General features: G+C 34.6%; 2 protein-coding genes across 4 annotated transcripts in view; one reads left to right on the forward strand and one right to left on the reverse strand.

Annotated features, from left to right (window-relative positions):
- METTL15 (methyltransferase 15, mitochondrial 12S rRNA N4-cytidine) overlaps positions 1 to 18,222 on the reverse strand; it is a 186,486-nt gene extending 168,264 nt beyond the window's left edge. Inside the window, exons 1-2 of one of the 3 annotated variants that reach the window (XM_059406697.1) lie at positions 18,125 to 18,222; positions 12,691 to 12,977 (exon numbers count right to left, since the gene is read on the reverse strand). In XM_059406697.1, the coding sequence (XP_059262680.1) occupies positions 12,691 to 12,960 (270 nt within the window). In that variant the 5' untranslated portion in view covers positions 12,961 to 12,977; positions 18,125 to 18,222. Of the gene's footprint in view, positions 1 to 12,690; positions 12,978 to 15,942; positions 16,905 to 18,124 lie in introns of those variants that run through there. The other 2 variants (XM_059406687.1, XM_059406705.1) reach the window with 2 other exon arrangements.
- An 80-nt stretch (positions 18,223 to 18,302) lies between these two features.
- KIF18A (kinesin family member 18A) overlaps positions 18,303 to 21,626 on the forward strand; it is an 80,210-nt gene continuing 76,886 nt past the window's right edge. Inside the window, exon 1 of the mRNA XM_059388500.1 lies at positions 18,303 to 18,390. The gene's annotated coding sequence lies outside the window, so the exon portion shown is untranslated. The remainder of the gene's footprint in view (positions 18,391 to 21,626) is intronic.

Genomic DNA, 21,626 nt, shown 5'->3' on the forward strand with positions numbered 1-21,626 from the left:
CAACAAAACAAAAAGTCAGGTTTTATCCAGAAACTTAATGATAAATACAGAAAAATACTGTATACCACTCAGAGCAAATGAATATGACAAGGATAAAATATATGCTTAAGTTGGCAAGAAATGGGACATAATAACACCTCATACAAACAAGTAAAAAGTTTACACAGAACAAGAGGGAAAAAAATAACTATAAAAAATACACATAAACACTTTCCAAAACAACATTCATCAAAGTAAGTAAAACCTTTAAATGCACATTACCTCCTCATAAATGCTAATCGTTTCACCCAAGGGAAACAAAAACTAGCACCACCAAAAAAGAAGAAAGAGAGGGTTCACAGAACATTACAAAAAGATGAGTCATCATAAAGTTTTGAAACTTAGTTTATTATAAAATAACATGTTGAAGTATGCAACTTACAGCTCAGTAGTTTTTATATGAGGAAAAAGTAGTGAAAGAAAAGTAAAATGTTAAGAGAACTTACAAGGTCAGTGTATACTTCCTATCACTCTTCAACAAAAATAATATGGGACTTAGAAAAACAATAGGAAAGAAAAGAACCACTGGACCTAACCTCTTGGGATAACTATGATTAGACTATTGATTAAGGAGTAGTGCTGACTGACCTAAATAGAAAGTAACCAGCACCCTGGATGACTCATGAGAATGTGCTTTGTGAACCAAAAAATATCACTTGTTTCTCCTCCGTTTTCTTTGAGCTTCCCTTCTAGAATGGACCGCTGCTTTCTTCCTGGTTCTCTAATTTACTGAACTAGAAGAATGGTTCTTAAATAAATTTCAAAAATCAGTACATATATCTGACTTTTGACATAGAGGAATATCATTTTTTACAACCACAGAAACACATGTATTTGGGGGTTATATTTGGACCAGTGATTTCTATTTTTTTTTAAGATTTTCTTTATTTATTTGATACAGAGAGAGAGAGAGCACAAGCTGGCAGAGAGGGAGAGGGAGAAGCAGGCTTCCCACTGAGCAGAACGCCTGGGATCATGACCTGAGCTGAAGACAGACGCTTAACAGACTCAGCCACCCAGAAGCCTCTGGACCAGCAATTTTTAAAACCGTACTTTTTGATTACCTTTTAAGTTGAACTTAAAATGAGAAAATTTTAAATATATTTTAGTGGTAACAATGTAATAAAGATTCGGCTTCTGGACTATAAAAAAGACCAAATTATAAGAAGACAATTTTTTAAAGTCATTGGATAGGCAAAGCAATCAAGTAAGTTATTGCCTTATTTATCCCACACCCTGTATTTATAATTTGCTTCTAAACTCTAATGACAAAAATTATATTCACTGATAAAAATGCACTAATTAACTTATACAAAAGCAAGAATATTCTCATGGATGTTCAAATTACTGGGAAGGGTATATATACATTCAAGAAATATACGTGCTTGTTAAAGATTTCAATATGAAAATTAAATATAATTATATACATTTATTTGCATAAACAGTTATAAAAATACATATATGTAAAATAAATATTTTCAATACTATCATATCATTATGCAAAAATAAGCATAAACAAGTTACTTTCCTTTTAGTTTTAAGTGAGGAATTTTTATTAAAAACTTTAAAGTAATTGTTAAGGAAAAGAACATTTTAGGTAAGACTGAGCAGCTCATTTAGCTAGAAAAACTTTATTTGCTTATATATATACGTAGCAAAATTCTTAAAAGTAGCCGGAGAACGAACTCCTTTCTGCATCAATTCTCCACATTTTTTATAACAAAGATATGATCAAACATTTTATAAATTAACATTTACTAGAAACATACCCATTAAAGAAAATACATCAAATTTACCAGAGTGTTCCATATTCCCATATGCTCTACCCCAAAACTTTAAGAGGAAATTCTAAACTTGACACTCTGAGAAGATGGAATTTACTAATACACATTAACATTTTCAAAAACTGTAAATTTTATTAAAAATACTGGATATAAAAAATTAATAAAAAAATACTGGATAAAAATTTTTAATATATGATCAAAGACTAGAACTCAATTGTCTGTTTTGTGTTTAATACTGTTAACTCCCTATAAGATTTTAAACACTTTAACAACAGTATATAAAATGTTCATCACATCACCAGGTAATGTAGCAATCTACAAATGCTTAATAGCCCAAGTAAAAGGTAAGAAAATAAATATCAGTAATAAAATATTACATGTAATACACACAAAGCTAATCATGAAATCCAATTCTAATGGGATTTTTAAATATATATTAAAGACATACTTTACAAGTATACATGGAAAAATATCTACAAGTATAAAATCTGCAAAAGAAAAATAAAAAAGCAACAATATTCATTTTACTTGAAAGCTTCATATAATTATAAAACAATCTATTCATAGAAACCATCAAGTAATGTAATTATGTTTTCTTCAAAAAGATAATTTGCCTTAAAATTCTGCTAAAATACACCTAAGAAAAAAACTTACCTTTTAACCACTTTTAAGTATACCTTTCAACAGTAGGAATTAAATACATTCATAATATTCAACCATCACCATATCCATCTACGTAACTTATTTCATCTTGTTAAACTGAAACTCTATACCAAGTGAACAGTAACTCCTTGTCCCCCTACTCTTCCCATCCCTTGGCCACCACCATTCTACTTTTAGTCTCTATAATTTTGACTACACTAAATACCTCATGTAAGCAGAATCATTTAAGTCTTCTTATGACTGGCTTATTTCACTTAGCAAAATGTCTTCAAGACTCATCCATGCTGAGGAAAACAGAATTTTCTCCCTTTTTAAGGTTGAACAATACTCCCTTGTATATATATGCCACATTTGCTTATTTAGCATCCAGGGAACACTTTAGTTAATTTCACATTTTAGCTATTGTGAATAATGCTGCTATAAACAGGTGTGTATAAATACTACCAAGAGACCATTCCTTTAATTCTCTTAGTATATACTCATGAATGGAGTTGCTGAATCATATGATAAGTAGAGGAACCACCTTTTTGTTTTCCACATCAGCTCTACCATCTACCATTCCCACCAATAGCACACAAGATTCCAATTTCTCTACGTCTTTACCAACACTTGTTTTCTAGGTTTTTTTATAGTAACCATCCTAATGGGTATGAAGTTGTACCACACTGTGTTTTGATTTGCATTACCATAATAACTAGTACTATCAAGAATATTTCATTCACATATCTTCTTTAAAGAAAAGTCTATTCGGGCGCCTGGGTGGCTCAGTGGGTTATGCCACTGCCTTCGGCTCAGGTCATGATCTCAGGATCCTGGGATCAAGTCCCGCGTCGGGCTCTCTGCTCAGCAGGGAGCCTGCTTCCCTCTCTTTCTGCCTGCCTCTCCATCTACTTGTGATTTCTCTGTCAAATAAATAAATAAAATCTTTAAAAAAAAAAGTCTATTCAAGTCCATTTTGAATTGGGTTATTTTTTGTTGGTTGAGTTTTAGAAGTTCTCTATATATTATGAATATTAAACCCTTATCAGATATATGATTTACAGATATTTTCTCCCATTCTGTAAGTTGCCTTTTTACTCTGTGGATAGTGTCTTTTGATGCACAATTTATTTTTTTTTAATTTTCATAAAGTACAATTTACCTTTTTCTTTTGCTACCTGTGCCTTTGGTGTTATATCCAAGAAATCACAGCCAAATCTAATGTTATAAAATTTTGTCCTGTGTCTTTTTCTAAGAGTTTTATAGTTTTAGGTGTTATATTTAGGTCTTTGAGCCATTTTGATTTAATTTCTGTATATGGTGATAGGTAAGAGTCTTATTTCATTCTTTTGCATATGGATATCCAGTTTTCCCCATGCCATTCTCTGAAAAGACTGTCCTTTCCCTATTGAATGGTCTTGGTATCCTTGTCAAAAATCATTTGCTCATATATGTAAAGGTTTATTTTCGAGCTCTATGGTCTATTCAATTTGTTTATATTCCTGACCGTATGCTACTACCATGGTTTTGATTACTATAGATTTATAGCAATTTTGGAATAAAAAAATATGAATCCTCCAGGTTTATCTTTTTAAAAATTATTTTGACCCTTTAGGGTCCCTTAAGATTCTATCTAAATTTTAGGGTGGGTTTGTCTATTTCTTCAAAAACATCATCGGGATTTTGATATGGAAGGCACTGAATTTGTAGGTTGCTTCGTGTAGTACTAACATTAATAATATTAGGTGTTCTAATACATGAATATAGCATGTGTTTCATTTTTTATGTCATCTTTAAATTTCTTCCAGCAATATTTTACAGTTTTCATTGTACAAGTCTTTTATTTCCTTAGTGAAATTAATTTCCTAAGCACTTAATTCTTTTTGATGCTATTGTAAATGTAACTTTTTAAAAAAATTTCCTTTTCAGATGGTTGGTTGTTCATGTATGGTGATTCTTGAGCATCGACTTTGTATCCTGCTACTTTACTAATTCATTTATTTGTTCTAACAGGTTGGCTTTTGGAGGGATTTCTGCTTGTTTGTTTTTTGTGAAATCCATAAGGTTTTTACATATAAGATCACATCATCTGCAACAGCGATAATTTTACATCCTCTTTCTAATTGGGATGACTTTTCTTTTTCTGGACTAATTACTCTACCTAGAACTTCTAGTACTATCTTGAATAGAAAGGGGTGAAAGCAGACTTCCTTGCCTTCTTCCTGATCCTAGAGGAAACACTTTCAGTCTTTCATCATTGAGTATGATGTTTCTGTGAGTTTTTCATATAAGACTTTTATTAAGTTGAGATAGTTTCCTTCTATTCCTTGATTGTTGTGTTTTATCATTGAAGGATGCTGAATCATGTCAAATGCTTTTTCTGCATCAGTTGGGATGATCATGTATTTTTTTCTTCATATATACTTTTTTTCCTATGTTATATATATATATGTGTGTGTGTGTGTGTGTATATATATATATATATATATATATATATATATATTTCACTCTGTTGGTATTATAGATGCTGGTATTACAGATTAAATCAATTAAATTTTGTATGTTGAACCATCCTTGCATTCCTGGAATAAATCCCACTTGGTCATCACACATAGTCCTTTTAATATGCTACTGAGTTCTGTTTTGTAGTATTTTGTTGAGGATTTTTGTGTCAAGTTTTATAAGGGATATCGGCCTATAGTTTTCTTGTAGTGTCCCCTGGTACCAAGGTAATTCTGGGTTCACAGAATGAGTTAGGAAGCATTCTTGCCTCTTCAATTTTTTTAGGGTAAGAAGAATTGAAATTAATTATTCTTTAAATGTTTGGTAGAATTTACCAGTGAAGGCATGAGGTCAAGTGTTCTTTGTCCGTAGATTTTTTTTTTTTATTACTGATTTAATCTCCTTACTAGTTACAGGTCTATTCAGGTTTTTTTATTTCTTCATGATTAAGTCTTGGTAGGTTTTGTATAGCTAGGAATTTGTCTAGTTCATCTAGGTTATCCAAATTGTTGACATACAACTGTTCATAGTATTCATATATAATTCTATTTCTGCAGAATTGGTAGTAATGTCCCCATTTTTTCTTTTTTCTTTTCTTTTTTTTAATTTTATTCATTCACTTGACAGAGACAGAGAAACAGCACAAGCAGGGGAAGTGACAGGCAGAAAGAAAAGCAGGTTCTCCATGCAGCAGGGAGCCTGATAAGGGGCTCGATCCCAGGACCCTGGGATCATGACCTGAGCCGAAGGCAGATACTTAACCAACTCAGCCATCCAGGGACCCCCCATTTTTCAATCTTGTAATTTAGGCCATCCCTCCTTTTTATTAGTCTATCTAGCTAAAACTGCCCATTTTGTTGATCTCTTCAATTTGCCTTCATTAATTTTCTCTATTGTTTTTCTGTCTTTCTCTGGGCTATTTTTGGATTTAGCTTGTTCTTCTTTCTCTAGTTTTTTACATTATAAACTTAGGTTGTTGATGTGCAATTTTAATTGAAGTATAGCTGACATACATTATATTACTTTTGGGTGACAACACAGTAATTCAAAGTTTATACACATTACAAAATGCATTTATATACATTATAAAAGATTTGACATCTCTCTTGTTTTTTAATGTAAGTAATTATAGCTATAAATTCTCCCTTTGCACGGATTTTGCATAAGTTTTGTTATGTTGTCCCATATGTTTTAGTATGTTATATATTTTTTTTCATTCCTAAGTATTTCCTAATTTCCCTTGTAACTTCTTCGATCCATAGGTTGTTTAGGAGTATGTTGTTTAATTTGCATAAATTCATGAGTTTTCCAGTTACCATATGATTACCTTAATAAAATGTCCCACACAAGAGTACAAGGTGATGGGTATTAAGGAAGCAGATGTTGTGATGTGCACTGGGTGTTATACGTAACTAATGAATCATTGAACATTAAATCAAAAACTAATGATGTACTATATAGTGGCTAACTGAACATAATAATAAAAAAAAATGCCCCACATGCACTTGAGACAGATGTATATGCTATTGTTAGAGTGTTCTGCATATATGTTAGATTTAGTTGATTTATTGGGTTAAGGCCTCTATTTCCTTACTAATAGTTTTCTGATTATTCTAGAGACTACTGAATGTGGTATTAAATCTCTAGCTATTATTATAACACAATGTTTCCTTTCAATTCTGTCAGTTGTTGCTTTTATATTTTGATGGCCTGACACTAGATGCATAAATATTTGTAACTGTTATGATATGTCTTACTGTATTAAACCTTTAATTAACATATTTATCAACATAAAATGTCTTCTATACTCTAATTAAAATTCTCTTACTACCTCAATTTAATTAAAAATTAAGCTGAGATTTCAGGAAGACCGTTTTATTTATTTTTTTAAAAGATTTTATTTATTTATTTATTTGACAGATAGAGGTCACAAGTAGGCAGAGAGTCAAGCAGAGAGAGAGGAAGCAAAGCAGGATCCCTGCCAAGCAGAGAGCCCAATGCAGGGCTTGATCCCAGGACCCTGGGATCATGACCTGAGCTGAAGGCGGAGGCTTTAACCCACTGAGTCACCCATAATTTTCCAAATTATGCAAAAAAAAAAAAAAAATCACTGATGTTGATTTCAAAGTTTTGCATTCAACAAAATGCCTCTGTTCCATAACTGACTTTGTAAAAAGTAAATTATATAAACAAATTTATACTATGCAATGCTGTTTTTATCTGTTGTATATTTGGGATGGATTGTTTATTAGAGAGAGAGAAAAAGAATTCTGTTAAAAAATGCATGAAAGAATATCCTATGGCTATACCATGGTACTTTCTAGAACAGAGAAACATCAAACACAGGTCTTAACTAGGGAACATCAAATGAATTAAGGGAAAACTCTATACACTATAACAATTTTCAAAATTCTAAGCAAAATTTTGTGTCATTATATAATTCACATATATCTCATGGCATCATGAGAGTAATATCTGGCATTATCCATGCCAGATGGAGAGCACCAATTATTCTTATTTTTCTCTACATTCAGTGACATTAGGTTGGTAGCTTGAAATGGGCCATAATAGGAACATGTATATCATGAAAATCAGCAAAAGAAAATACATCAAGGTTTTGTTGTTTCTTTTTGTTAATCTATACCCTACCCTGACTCTCAGACCAGGTATTAAATATTTACCAATATAACACTAAAATATCAAACTGCAGATGGTATTTTGATACAGAGGTCACTTATATTACCTACATGATTTTTAGGTAGAAACTTCAGTCCATTCCATCTGAAATCTTAATAGTTCTTCCTTTAAAAAAAAAAAAAAAAGGCATCTACCTGCAGAAGCTATGGCATTGATCCTGTCTCTTAGAAAAGTTCTTAATTTTTTCAATAATTTGAGGTCAAACGAAATAAATTAAACTCTTAATCTCTGTGGTCAGTCAGCGTTCAATATTTAAAAAGACAAAATGTATAGTCACAGGATTTTCTCTCTGATGTTTACATTAAAGATTATAAAGATTTTCAAGTAAAATATTGTTACTGATCTTAAGAAAAATCCATTATGCAGAGGATAATTGACTTTTTATAAAGAAAATTACCATATCTGGTACCATGATAACTTGAGCAAATCTAGCAATTATTGAAATTAATGTTAAAAGTCAAAATATCAAAACAGACAAGATAATTATTCTGATTATGTATAAAACAACTTTACAACCTTAGTCTGATACTTATCATAACTGATTTTGCACCAGTTTAGATACTCATTTTCTCAGTCCTCCTATCTGTTCTTTCACCAGGATTCTCCAAATATTTCATCAGACTGGGCCTGCCACACTGAGGTTGGAATCATATAAAAGCTTTGAGCCCAAGAAGTAACCTCAGTACCCAAAGGACACTCCTTTTTTGTGTGTCTCACATCTGTCCTCCAGTTAACTCTGACTTTTATTCATTCACTTAAAAATCATTACAAACCCACCATGTTGTAGGCCTTGTGGAGATATAATGGAAAGTAAGAAAAACATGTCCAGGGGCGCCTGGGTGGCTCAGTGGGTTAACCCGCTGCCTTCAGCCCAGGTCATGGTCTCAGGGTCCTGGGATCAAGCCCCGCATCGGGCTCTCTGCACAGCAGGGAGCCTGCTTCCCTTCCTCTCTCTCTCTGCCTGCCTCTCTGCCTCCTTGTGATCTCTGTCTGTCAAATAAATAAAAATAAAATCTTCAAAAAAAAAAAAAAAGAAAAACATGTCCATGACTTCATGGGGGACAGTCCACTAGGAGAAATGTCCACTGAACAAACAATCTCATAAAAAGTTATATTTATAAATTATTAATGCTATGAAAGAAAAGTATATGACTCAATGAATGTGTAATGGGAGACCTGGAGGCTTACAAAAAATTCCCTGAGAAAGTGAAACCTGACTCAAGACCTGAGGATGGTGATGAGGAGAGTTCCAGAGTGCAAAGGAAACAGGACTTTCTCAATTCCAGACATGTTGGTTTCACCTTTCCTGAACTTTCATTTCCACCTTTGCTGTCTCTTGGAATTTTTCTCCTGAATTTGACTGTATCTAGCAACCAAGTCCAACCCATCCTATCCCTGTATGTTACAACACCTAATATTTATTGAGTTCATACTACTTGGAAGATATCATTCTAAGCAATTTATGTACGTGAACTCATCTACTCCTCACAGTCACCATGAAGCAGGACACATTTCCATACTTTACAGATGAAGAATCTGAGGCACAGTCATGATAAGATACATGCCCCAAATTACACAGCTACTGGTACTAGTTCTTGAATGTCCATTATCTTTCTCATAACTTCTCACTCTTATAGAAACCCCCAGGCACCAAACTAAACTGGCACCAGTACTAAGCAAAGAATACCAAGTCTCCTATATCCAGCAACCATCTTCAACTAGGAAGGGTCATGCAATTGACAAAGGTGGCCTACATTAAAATATCTCCAGGAACAAAAATAATTTTTTAGAATAATAAATATTCTAACAAAAAGCTATTCACCCAGATTATGAAATAATGAAAACTGGGATAGTAGAAAGGGTTATAATTTATTTCATTCTCTCTGTACCACCCAAAGAAGAGGAAGATAAAAAATTTTTTAATTTTCTTTCAATCCAAATTTATAAATTTTTCTCATGTATTTGCAAAATTGAATTAATATATAGTAAACTGGCTATGGTGTAGAAGAAATTCCCCAAATTATTTTCTTTTGGTAAGCAACTTTTAAATGATAAAAAAAGAAATAACTATTAAATGACCAAGGCCTCACTGAAAACTACATATAGATATTTTCTTAAAAATTCTTGTTATGATCAAAAGTTTCATTTGTAAATTCACCATTGAAGGTGATATGAAAAACAGTAATTAAGCAGGTGATTGATACAAGTGAGTGTATGACTCATAGTTTACAAAGGAAAATAATTTTGGGGAAAAGGCTCAGGAAGAAAAGAAGCAAATAATGGGTTCTGGAAGAAATCAAGACCTTTCCTGTCCAAGAACTGTCACCAGTTTTTATTACTTGAAGATTAAGGGAATAGTGAATAAAGCTGTCTGCCAGACAGGAAAGGTAAGAAATAACACTGTCTCTAAATGTGCCTCACATGAAAGTTTTCAGAAATAACATTCATAAAATTAAACTTTCTATAAAAAGTTACTAGAAAACCCAACTCAAATCACACCAATGGAAATGTCAAAATAAACCAATATTACATTTGTCAGGAACTTGAACAAAATGAAACTTCAGGATAGGTCAAGTTATAGAATCATCTAATTTTATTCCACTGGGTTTTAGAACAAGGCAGATCCAATACTGGTTTATAGGACATTTTGTAGGGTTGGTTTGTTTTTGTTTAGCTCTTTTTCTACTTCAAGGTTAGTGTAAAATAATATTTAGTTTTGCTACTAGGATTCAGCAAATTTGTATGAGCTTTAGTTTCTGGCTCCAGAAGTCAAGTTCAAGCCACTGAATTCAGCTCCACTTTTTTACTAATTGAACCTCCCCTCTCATATATATCTCAATTACATCATATATATATTTACATGTACTATTTTTTTAACACTCACATTTATGTATGGGTATTAAGTGCTATCAATGTATTATTAATCTTCACAGACAATGAACAGAATTTCATTTTAAGTCATATCCAACAAGAAGTTTTATCCAATTTTGTATTTTATTTACATTTTTGTGTATATTTTAGAGTCCCTACTATATGACTGCATTGAGCTGTTTATGTGTATAAAACACATAGATGGTTTATACATATAGATGTTTTATACACATAACCTAATTTAAGAATACTGGGGTTACCTTGTTATATATATACTGTCTACAGATAAGGTAAAAGAATTTTTTTGTGATGAAGCAACCTAAGTCTTATCATAATGGCTTTCATATGAGCAACATCCAGCCGTTTCAGCATAATTTACGCATGTAGCTTAGAACTTAGTTCATGAAAACTGTCTGAACCAACATAAGGAATTCTCAAGAAAAAATTAAAAGCTGTATGTGTGTATGTATGCATATGCATGTGTGTTAGATGACCGATTCAAACCTAGTCAGTCCAATTATAAAATCTTTGCTCTTAACTCCTAAGCCACTGTATCCTGGAAAAGAAGTAAGGTGTGACTTTTAGAATGAAAGTAACTGATCTAGGTAATAACAGTACTTCTAAAATAAGGAAGTGTATTTCTGAACTCAGTACACTAACTATCAGTATTAAGTTATAAAAACACATTTGATGAATATTTACTATGATAATGATTTTTTTTCCTTTTGTAAATGTGCTTAATTACCAGAAAGTTTCTAGCTTTGTCTTTTTGGATATTATTTCACCTAACATTTCTTTATCTCCTTTCAGAGTTTAAAGCATTTCTGTATCTAAAACTTTATATAATCCCACCAGCAACACTATAAATAAGGCAAGTATGATGGTTAATTGGATATGTCAACTTTGCTGGGCCCCAGTGCCCAGATATTCCATCAAATATTACTGTAGATGTTTCTGTGAAGTTTTGTTTTTTTTTTTAAGATGAGATTAAAATTTGAATTACATACTGACTAAAGCAGATTACCCTCCATAATGTAGATGGGCCCCATCCACTTAATGAAAAGCCTTAACAGAACAAAGACTGACTTCCTTGGAACAAGAAAGAACTCTGCCAGCAGACTGCTTTTGGCTCCAAACTTCACTTCTTACCTGGTCTCCAACCTGCCAGCCTACTGTGCACATTTTGGATTTACCAACTCTCTTTGAGATTCAATTCCTCAAAATCAATCGTTCAATCTCTGCTCCTCCACATAGGTGGGTGTGTGTGTGTGTGTACACACATACGTATATAAACACACACACACACACACACACACACACACACACACACATATCCTGTTGGTTCTGTTTCTCTGGAGAACTCTGAATCAAATAGCAAAGTAGCTGAAAAGTCTAACAACAAGAGCAGGAATTCAGATCCTTACTTTTGTCTCATTCCTGAAAAGATACCAAAATTATTAAAAATCTATGCTAGAACTCAGTTTTCATACCCAAACCACTCAACCCATGTCATGTTCTTTTAAAACTACTATTTGACAAAACTAATCAATTCTGGAAAACATTACGGCAGATCCTCAAAAAGCTAAGTAAGCTAGTTACCTTATGACCCAGCAATTTCACTCCTAGGTATATGCCCAAGAAAAGTTAAAACATATGTCCACACAAAAATGTGTGTATGAATGTTCATTACAGCATTACTCACAGTAGCCAAAAAGCAGAACACAAATGCCATCAGATGAAAAGGATGAGGCATATCCATAAACACAATGGTTCAGGGAAGAAAAGAAATGAAGTACACATGCTACAACTTAGATGAACCTTGAAAACATGCTAAATAATACAAAGTGAATGCAAAAAGCCACATACAATATGAATCCATTTATAGGAAATGTCCAGATTAGGCAACTCCATACAGACAAAAAAAAAGATTAATAGTTATCAGGGGCAAGGGAAAGGGGTCAATGCATAGTGAATACTAATGGATATAGGATTCCCTACTGGAGTGATGAAATGCTCTTGAATTAGATGGTGATGACTATACAACCTCATGAAAAGACTAAAAACCACTTAACTGTACACTTTAAAATTCTAAGTACTAACAAAAGTGAATATCTCAATTTTTAAAATGTTAAAAAAATAACACTAATCAACTTACCTGGCCTTTTTGCGGTGCCAAACAACGAACAACTTCATCCACCATTACTGGAATATGTAATTTAGCTATAGCTTCGAAATCTCTATCTTGAGATCTGTGTTTCTCCTGAGTTCCAGTTTGATCTGTTTGTTCCTGGGCTTCATAGTCATTATTTCTTTGTGCTGTATCGTGTATTTTTTTTGGCCAGACACCTAAATTAAATATGCCAGATTCCAACCAGCATGAAAGAAATTCTTTATAGATTCTACAAAAATATGGGTATCGAAGCATTCTGTAGGTCAACAAATCTAGAAAAAAAAATTAAAAATATCATGATTGTTGGATTTTTAAAATACATAGCTTTATATAACTTTTTAATATGGCCTGAAAAATTCTAAGACCATCAACGTTTTAATGACCAGGGAGGCAAAAATTGATTATTAAGTCATCATTTTTCTTAAATATACTTTTCTTAAATATACTTTCCTAACTTTAAAGAATGGATTCAGTGCATTAGAACTACTCATTTGAAAAAGCTGTCTGGAGGGGGCTAGGGGATGGGATAACACAGTGATGGTCACTAAGGAGGGCAGGTGATGTAATGAGCAGTGGGTGTTATATACAACTGATGAATCCATGAACTCTACCTCTGAAACTAATAATACACATATGTTAATTAATTGAATTTAAGTTCAAAAAAAGTGTCTGGATGATTGAAGGGATTATGAATATCCTATTTCAGGTTCAGGTGGTCTTTTATTTTAAACTCATTTATTTGTTTTTCTCATAATGTTAAAGCTTCATCTTCATTTTAACTTTGTTTTAAAAATTGTCCCTGGAAAAAGATATGCAAGTTTATCCAAAAAGAAATGAAGGTAAAAATCAGTTTGTAAAAATCTTGCTGACTTGTCTTAAATATTCTCTAACGGGATTATTTCACCATGGCCTCTATCAGAGAAGCTTGTTCCAATTTCAATTATGACTTTGTAAATGCTCAACTGAGCATACTTTGGCATGCTTTGTGTGTTCCCTGCCCACCACAAAACAAGCAAATAAATAATTAATACATTCCTTAACTTTCTCACTTGTGTTCCTTTTGATTCTGCAATCTGCAACTCTTACAAATTCAAAGGAAAAAGTATTTATGAAATACATTAACAGAAAACCTTTTGGAAACACTATGCTTTTTATACATTGGGTTGTAAGCAACGTTTTTAATACTACTACAGCAAATACCAAGTTAACATTCTTCTTCCTTCCTTACAGATTATTATTAGTTATTTAAGAATAAGACCCATATCTTAATACCCACAAAAGCAGATGCACACTAGGTGATTCATAAGTGTTTTCTGGAAAAAAAAAAAATGGATGGATGGGTAAACTCTAGATTCTACAGAATTAATATTTTTATCAAAACTTACTTTAGGAAATTTCACCTGCCTGACCGACTATACCAAAAACCACATTCAAGAAACATAAATACTTCCCCCACCAAAAAAAAAAAAAAAGAAACATAAATATCCTACTTAAATATACCTTCCCCTCCTTTTGCAATAGAAATGAAAAATAATGTTGGAAAGTTGATCACATGTAATGACTATAAAAATACACTTATATTATATAAATACAATACCGCAAAATGTTACCTTAAGGAAATGCCAACTTTATCTACAACATAATCCACAGAATGATGTGGCAAATGTGACACGGGAAAAATACAGGGGAAAAAAAGGAATGCATATAGGTGTTTGAAGTAATATTTTGGATGTTCACTGGTGACGAATTAGCCAAATTATTAATTATGCCTCGTGTTTCTCAGAAAGCTTATACAAAGTAAATCCAACTATCCTCTAACCTAGTGTTTCTAACATTTTTCAAAATAAAAACTGACATTTTCTAGGCACTTACTAAATACTACTAAACTCATTTGATCCTTACCACAACTTTTAGAGGCAAATAGTATTACTATTTCTATTTTACACATGAGGAAAACAAAGAAGTAATTTGCCAAAAGATCATATATCTAGAAAGCCATCAGCCTAGAACTGTAACTCCAGCATTCTGTCCCCAGAGCCTGAAATCTTATCTGAGTCTCTATGCTACAAACATAGACCACTGGCTCTATTGTACCCATGTAATTGAATGGTAGTTTAATTACATTGACTATATATTTGTACTATCTCATGAATTAGATTATTTTTTCTGTAAAGAGCCAATATCCTATTGCTTGGTCCTACTCCATTTGGAAATACAGTATAACAGGGGACATGCAGTGTATAGTCCTAACTAGTGGAATCTGGAATATTTAAGCAATCTACACTATATGTCCAGATATAAATATGTGAATCAATTCCAATACAGGAATCAAATCCACATAGGAAAAAGCAAGTAGGACAAATTGGGGGAGGGGTGTTTCATTTAATTGAACTCTTTTGCATTCAATTTCTATGTATTTACTCAACTGTGTTCCATTACAAAGCCTAAAGATTTTACTATGCACTAACTGGCTACTAACATGGGTCAACATGGAGAAAGGACTTCAATAAATTTTCCTCTTTGGCTGTTTCCTGAATACCTCCCTAAGAATGGAAAGAAGCAAGCTCTAAATTAGGGAGTTCCATCTCTTTAGGTAGTCCTGTCTCCTACCAGATAACTGAGAGCACTCCTGCAGTCAGCTCTGAACCAAGCACCCTTGATGATTTAGGACCGTTTAAGCTTCCTCTGGTCACAGGAAGGAAGCGGAGAGTCGGGAAACCGGACCGCTAGAGCCAACTGGGCGGTTTCCCTAGGTAAATCCTTTAACTTTGCCAGCAAGGTTCAGTTTACGCCGTGGAATCGAGGGAACTGGCCAGGTTACCCTTTTCATTGTGGGACCAGGAAGGTGAGTGAGTGATACCTTTCAAAGTTACTTGCTCAACGGTGCTACCAATTACCACCATTGCACTCACGTAGCCTTCCCTCCGGCGAAACCCATTTGAAAATTTAATTCCTAAGGCCAAAAACCCAGCCTGGAGGCTGGGAGTCGAAGGCAGAGAAAGTGAAAGAGGTTCTAAAGTTAAGGAAGAATGCTTCCTTTTGCCTAAGAACTATACTCGGAGGAGGGAAAACTGTTCACAAACTTCGGAGCTCAGGACGAATGAGTGCTCAGGAGAGGAAGCGGGAGCGGGGGCGTGTTTTCTTTGTCCCGAGCGAATCCGGCGACCTCGGAAGTTCCCCCAAAGGCATGGGGTGGGCTCCCAAGGAGCTCCCGGGACTCGACCACCTTCTCCTCACCTGAGGCACGAAGAATTCGCAGTTGGTTTCTAAGTCGGGCCAGCGACGACCACTACGGTGCCAGAGAACCTGAATTTGCCGCACGTCTAGGTCCCAACCTTGGGGGAAACTTGCAAGGACGGACGGATCGGGCCCGCGTCCGCCCCAGCAACAGAAAACCGTCCGCCTTTCGTTCCGCTGTTTGCAGGACCCAGCTAACAAAGAGGCGCTGGGGTTTTTAAACAGTGTTCCTGGAGGGGGGCAGGAATAAGAACCTACCACTGCCAGGTTTAAATTTACTTTTACATTTTTTTTTTCTTCTTTAATGTCTGAGGCAAGTTTAGATCTAACTTTCCATTTTATCATTTCCACTTTATTTGGTTTATTACGAACTTGTGTTAATTTTCCGTCTTCTATTATACTCCACTTTCGAACAAAAGGTGGGAATTTCTGTCTCCTTTAGCACTTACTGTTTTTAAGATTTGGGTTCTTTTTCCTTCATTTCATTCCAAAATACATCAGTCTCATACTTTCTGCTATACTCCTCTTTTGCCAAACTAAACAGAAGCCAGTTGGCACCGTGATGGCATTGACTGTAACATTAAAGTTTCTTTGCTTTACCTATACAATTCTTTAAGAATATGGTCTTCGTCATATGAACTTAAAGTTAAATGTAAAATAAGTGCTTAGATTAAGTGTGGAAACACCTGTTAGCAAGCCATACAACATGTGAGTATCAAAAAAAAATGATACCTAAAACACTTCTTATTCACCAATAATCAATGCAATTTTACAAGAAATTCGTTTATTAAAATGCCTATTTTCAGAATAGATTAATAAAGCATCTGAATATCACTTAATTTATAAAGTATTTCTGAGACAAACACCTTAATTCTGAATTGGCTGGTTTGTACAGTTAATAATAAATAATTTACTTTAGAGATTTTCTGAAAACTTTAGTTTTCTTCTTCAGTGAAATAAATTGTGCCTACATCTCATGGACTGTTTTGATAATTAAATTATAAATTTATAACTTTATAAACTTTATAAATTAAATAAACTTTATAAATTTATAAATTAAACTTTATAAAGTTAACAAAATGCCTGGGACACCAATGGTAAAGTACTATAGAGTAAATGCATATTTGAAATAAAATAAAAAGGCTTCTCAGTTTTATTACCAAACTCAGCACCACACAAATAACTATTGCATTAGCTAAGATATATGTCATATAGCCAGCAGTTAGTATCTTTATTGATGCTCTATCCAGAGTTCAGAAACAATCATATCACATGCATCATATACAATACACAGTGCTTCAGATCTTCTTCAGGAGGAAATAGATGTCGACATTATGGAGGTTTTCATACATTTTCTCACTTATAATACTCTGAAATGCGTTGTGCCATCCTATTATGGTAATAAGCTCCATATAAGAGTATAAATATAGCCCAAGAGGGCAGGGATTTTTACTTATGCTATTATGTCCCTAAAGTCTACAATCAGTAATTGCTGATGGATACAATAATGTTAGTATAAAGAACAATGACATACAGTTCATACTATTAAAAATATCTTGATGAATAAAGATGGCTTAGCAAACGTATTTCCCTTTTTTTTTCTGGTATTTTTTTCTTATTAAAGTGTACACTTTGAAATCATATCTACAATCTAAGGCAAAAAACTACTGCATCCAGTAATGAACTAGGCCAATAAATTTAAATAAATTTATTCTGTAAAGTCCTCATTAGAAATGTAAAAAGAACCAAACGCCAAATAGCTTCATAGTCAGCAATAAAGGGAGTAGGCCTGGGAGTCCTGAGAAATTAAAAAGACGGGGGCCTCAAAACAAAAGCCCTGGACGTTCAGTTAATTGAGGCGAAATGACCCTAGTTTGATGCAGTGGAAGTGGCTAAAAGGACAGGTCCCTCACCTTCCAGAGCATAGGACCCGTGCCTTGGACACTTCACTACTCAATAAAGAAAAGGAGAATATAAAAATATAAACATTCAGAACCCATTAACCCACAGCCAACAGGCTCCACCTCTCCCGCAAGCAGACGGCACAAGCCAACCCCTGCCCACTCCCGTCTCACTCACACCCTGAACCCTGGGAGCGGGCCTTGTGCCCGCGGGTCTGGAGGTGGCCTGAAGATCCCAGGTGGCTACCTCCCACCTGCAGCTGCGGTCTAGCTCCGCCCACCTCGGCCAACGCCTCCGGAAACAGCCGTGCGCGTTGCCTTGGTGACGCGCCACAAGGCCGCTTCCACTGAGCTGCGCGGCTGAGACTCCTGGCGCCAAGCAGTAGCGCACCACGGCAACGTCCGACGTGATGGCGTCACGAAATCGGTAGCCAATGAAAGGAAGAGCTGAAAAAGCTGGCTTGGGTTTGAATCTTGTGGCTGAGTTTGAATCGTGGAGTGGCGGACATCGTAGGGAAGTGTTGCGGCAATCTTTGCTGGAGCGGAGGTGAGTGAGAAGCACGCGAAGAGAAACCTCTCTTTTCGTAACGCTTCTTTTGATGACCCATCTCGCTGGAAGCGGAAGGCTACTCCGCCTGAGGAGTAGAAGACGGCCTGCGCTTGTTGACAAACGCGGAAGGGTGGAGGGCTGGGGGGTGGGGGGTGACGGTAGTTAGGGTCCCTGGGGAGAAAGTGAAAGGACGAAGGAACTGGAGAACCTGCTGGAGCATAGCTCTGCCTCATCAGGCGCCCTTGACGGCTCATCAGGAAGGACAGAAATCTCCTGCCTTAAATTCTGAGAAAGTCGGAAGTTTTTAAAAGGCATCCTGGCCCCTTTCCCGGCCTGGCAGAGCACTTTAACTGCCCTGCGCTTGCAACGTAAAGTTCACTCCGCTCTTCTGATTCAGAGTGTTTTGTTTCACATACAGATGTAAATGTAACTCAAGGCTTAACTATCAAAAAGGAGTTGGGGTCCAACTTAAAAACTTTTTGTCCCGCAAGGTTCTGCTGTGAGCCTGGCAAAGATCCGTCGGGAACCTCCTCTGAGTCCCCGATGTAGAATCAAGACAAGACTTGCCAGCACTGCCTAGCGGGATTGCCAAGACTCAAGGTATCGAAGCGATACTGCTTGGCAAAGTGCTTTGCAAATGGAAGGGACTCTTGAACACGGAGAATAAGTCCTTCTACTGTCTTTTCTTAGGTTCTGCCAAGACTCTTTCAGGAGCTCTTTAGGCACTCAGTTACAGAGAGATCAAGGCCAATTGCTGTTTACGAAAAGAGGTTATTTGACCAGAATTGAATAATTTTGTTATATAATACATAGTTGAGGTTATTCACTATTAATTATCGAGTAGAATGTATTAAGCATTCTACAAGTTTTAGTTGGTAGTTGTTATTCCACTACCTTCAGGCTTCTCGCCTTTGATTCTGGAAAGTATTTGTGAACTTTGATACTAGGGAATATAAGAACCATAGACTAGATACTCCTTGTTACTAAGTTTCTATTACCTTGAAAGAATTGTCTGTTTCAGTAAACAAAGATTATCTTGCCTTTAACAGCAGTAAATTAATCTCTTCTGTTACTGAACAAGTATTTGAAAAACATAAAATTTTCACTTTAAAAGTGGGTCTTGTAAAAAAAAAAAAAAAAGAAAAAAAGAAAAGTGGGTCTTGTTAAAGTGTATTGATACCCTGAATCGATTAAGGTACACAACAAAATCACTTTTATGCTGTCAACTCTGTGAAATCTAGGAGGAAAAAATAGCCCAGATGTTAGTGTCACTCTTCACTCCATTTGAAAATTCTTTCTTCCCTGATGTTCTTAATGTAGTAAAAGCACTGGCTCTAACACTGAATTTAATTCCAAAGAGAGGTGTTAAGTTGTATAGAGACTATAAATGATAGTACGCGGAGGATAGTTCCTGTTCCTAAAAAGTGTTTGTTGAACCTCAATCTAATTCAGATTTAAGTATGAATTTAAGAAATTCATACTTAGAACTGTATAACTCCACATTCAAAATAATTTGTGCAGCATTTCTGTTCCTTTGAAAATATTCTGTTCTTATCCCAATAGAGAGAGCATTGCTGTTGGGCTTTGGATTTAGACCTGAGTCTACATTCTGGCTTCTCACTTACTAGCTGTGTCATCTTATTTATCCTTAACTAAGTTTGTGTTTTTGTAAAGTGGAGACTCTTATAAAATATGCCTTATATGGTTGTTTTAAGGATTGAATGAGATGATGAGTGTTAAATGTTTACCATAATGTTTGGCATAGAGAGCATGCTCAAATGATAATCATTGTTGTTCATTAGTAGTAGTTATCACCTTACTGACCTAATTTAAGACTTCTCAATATTGTATATGCTGAGAATAGATAACTGTTTGATATCCCACAAGCAGAGAGAAATCATACTTTCAGTTTTATTTCAACATTCATTCAAGAGCTCCTCTGCTGGGCCCTGAGGTTTCTATCAAAAATAGGAAAATATGTATTTTTAACTTCTGTGAGAAAATTTCTGGAGACTAATATTTACAACTGAAAGAGTAGTCATTTAAATACTTCCGATTTACATCCAGTTAGTCTAAGTTCAAATCCCATGTCTTATGCTTCCAATAGTGTGACGTTAGCCAACCAATTTAATCTAATTACAGTTATTCCTCTGTTAAATAGAAATGATTATAAATACCTGTATCATAGGATTGTTATGGGGATTAAATAAATATGTAAATTGCTTAGCAATTTCTATATCTTTACTAAGCATGCAATAGAAAGTACTCCATAAATACATGTTAAATGAAAGATTTAGCTTACGGTAAATTTTAATAGTTTTTGTTTTGTTTTGTTTAGTTTTTGAAGTGAAAATAATTAGTCTTGTTTAAAATCCAAATGATACAAAAAGATATATAGTAGAAAATAAGCCTGCCTGTCACGCATACTTCCATATTTCCCACACCGTGGAACAACTGATTCTATCAATTTCCTGTGTTCTTTTCCTAAAAGAGCTCATACATATACAAATATGTATGTCTTTTAAAAATTCAAAGGATTGTATGCCAAGTCTTCTATTTGGCACTTACTTTGCACATTTATCTTGAAAATCTGCATTAGTTCATTCATTCATTTATTAAACAGATATGTACTGAGTCCTAAATATTGAACAAGCCCTGTTCAAGGTTCTGGGGTACAGATATAGTCCATATTCTCATAGTGTTTATATTCACAGACCTGTACCCCTGGGGATAAAAATATATGTTTATATTCTGGAGAGGAAACAAACAATAAATATGTAACCAAGTGATACATATTTTCCAGTTAGTTTAGATGCTAAGAAGAAAAATAAAACTGGTAAAGGATGAAAGAGGAAAGAGCAGGGTGACACTATTTGGAATGGAATCTTTGGGGAAATCATGTGTGAAGTGATATTTGATCAAGGACATGAATAACGAACTGAGATTAAGATTTTCAAATATCTGAAAGTAGTGTCTTCAAGGTAGACTCTTCAAAGAAGAGAAAGTGCAAAGCCATGAGGTTAGAACAAGATGGAATTTTTAGGAACACTAAGAAGGACAGTGTGACTGAAGCAGAATAATTATGAGGGAGGATACCATTTGAAGGAGGAGATATTGGAGAAGTTGATGGGGCCAGTTTTAGAACCTATTGGACATCCTATGGAGTTTGCATTTTATTCTTATGCTGAGAACTCATTGAAGAGTTTGGAGCTGGGGAATGACATGAGATATGT

The sequence above is a fragment of the Mustela nigripes genome, chromosome 1 (genome assembly GCF_022355385.1).
Source record: "Mustela nigripes isolate SB6536 chromosome 1, MUSNIG.SB6536, whole genome shotgun sequence".
Taxonomy (NCBI): Eukaryota; Metazoa; Chordata; class Mammalia; order Carnivora; family Mustelidae; genus Mustela; species Mustela nigripes.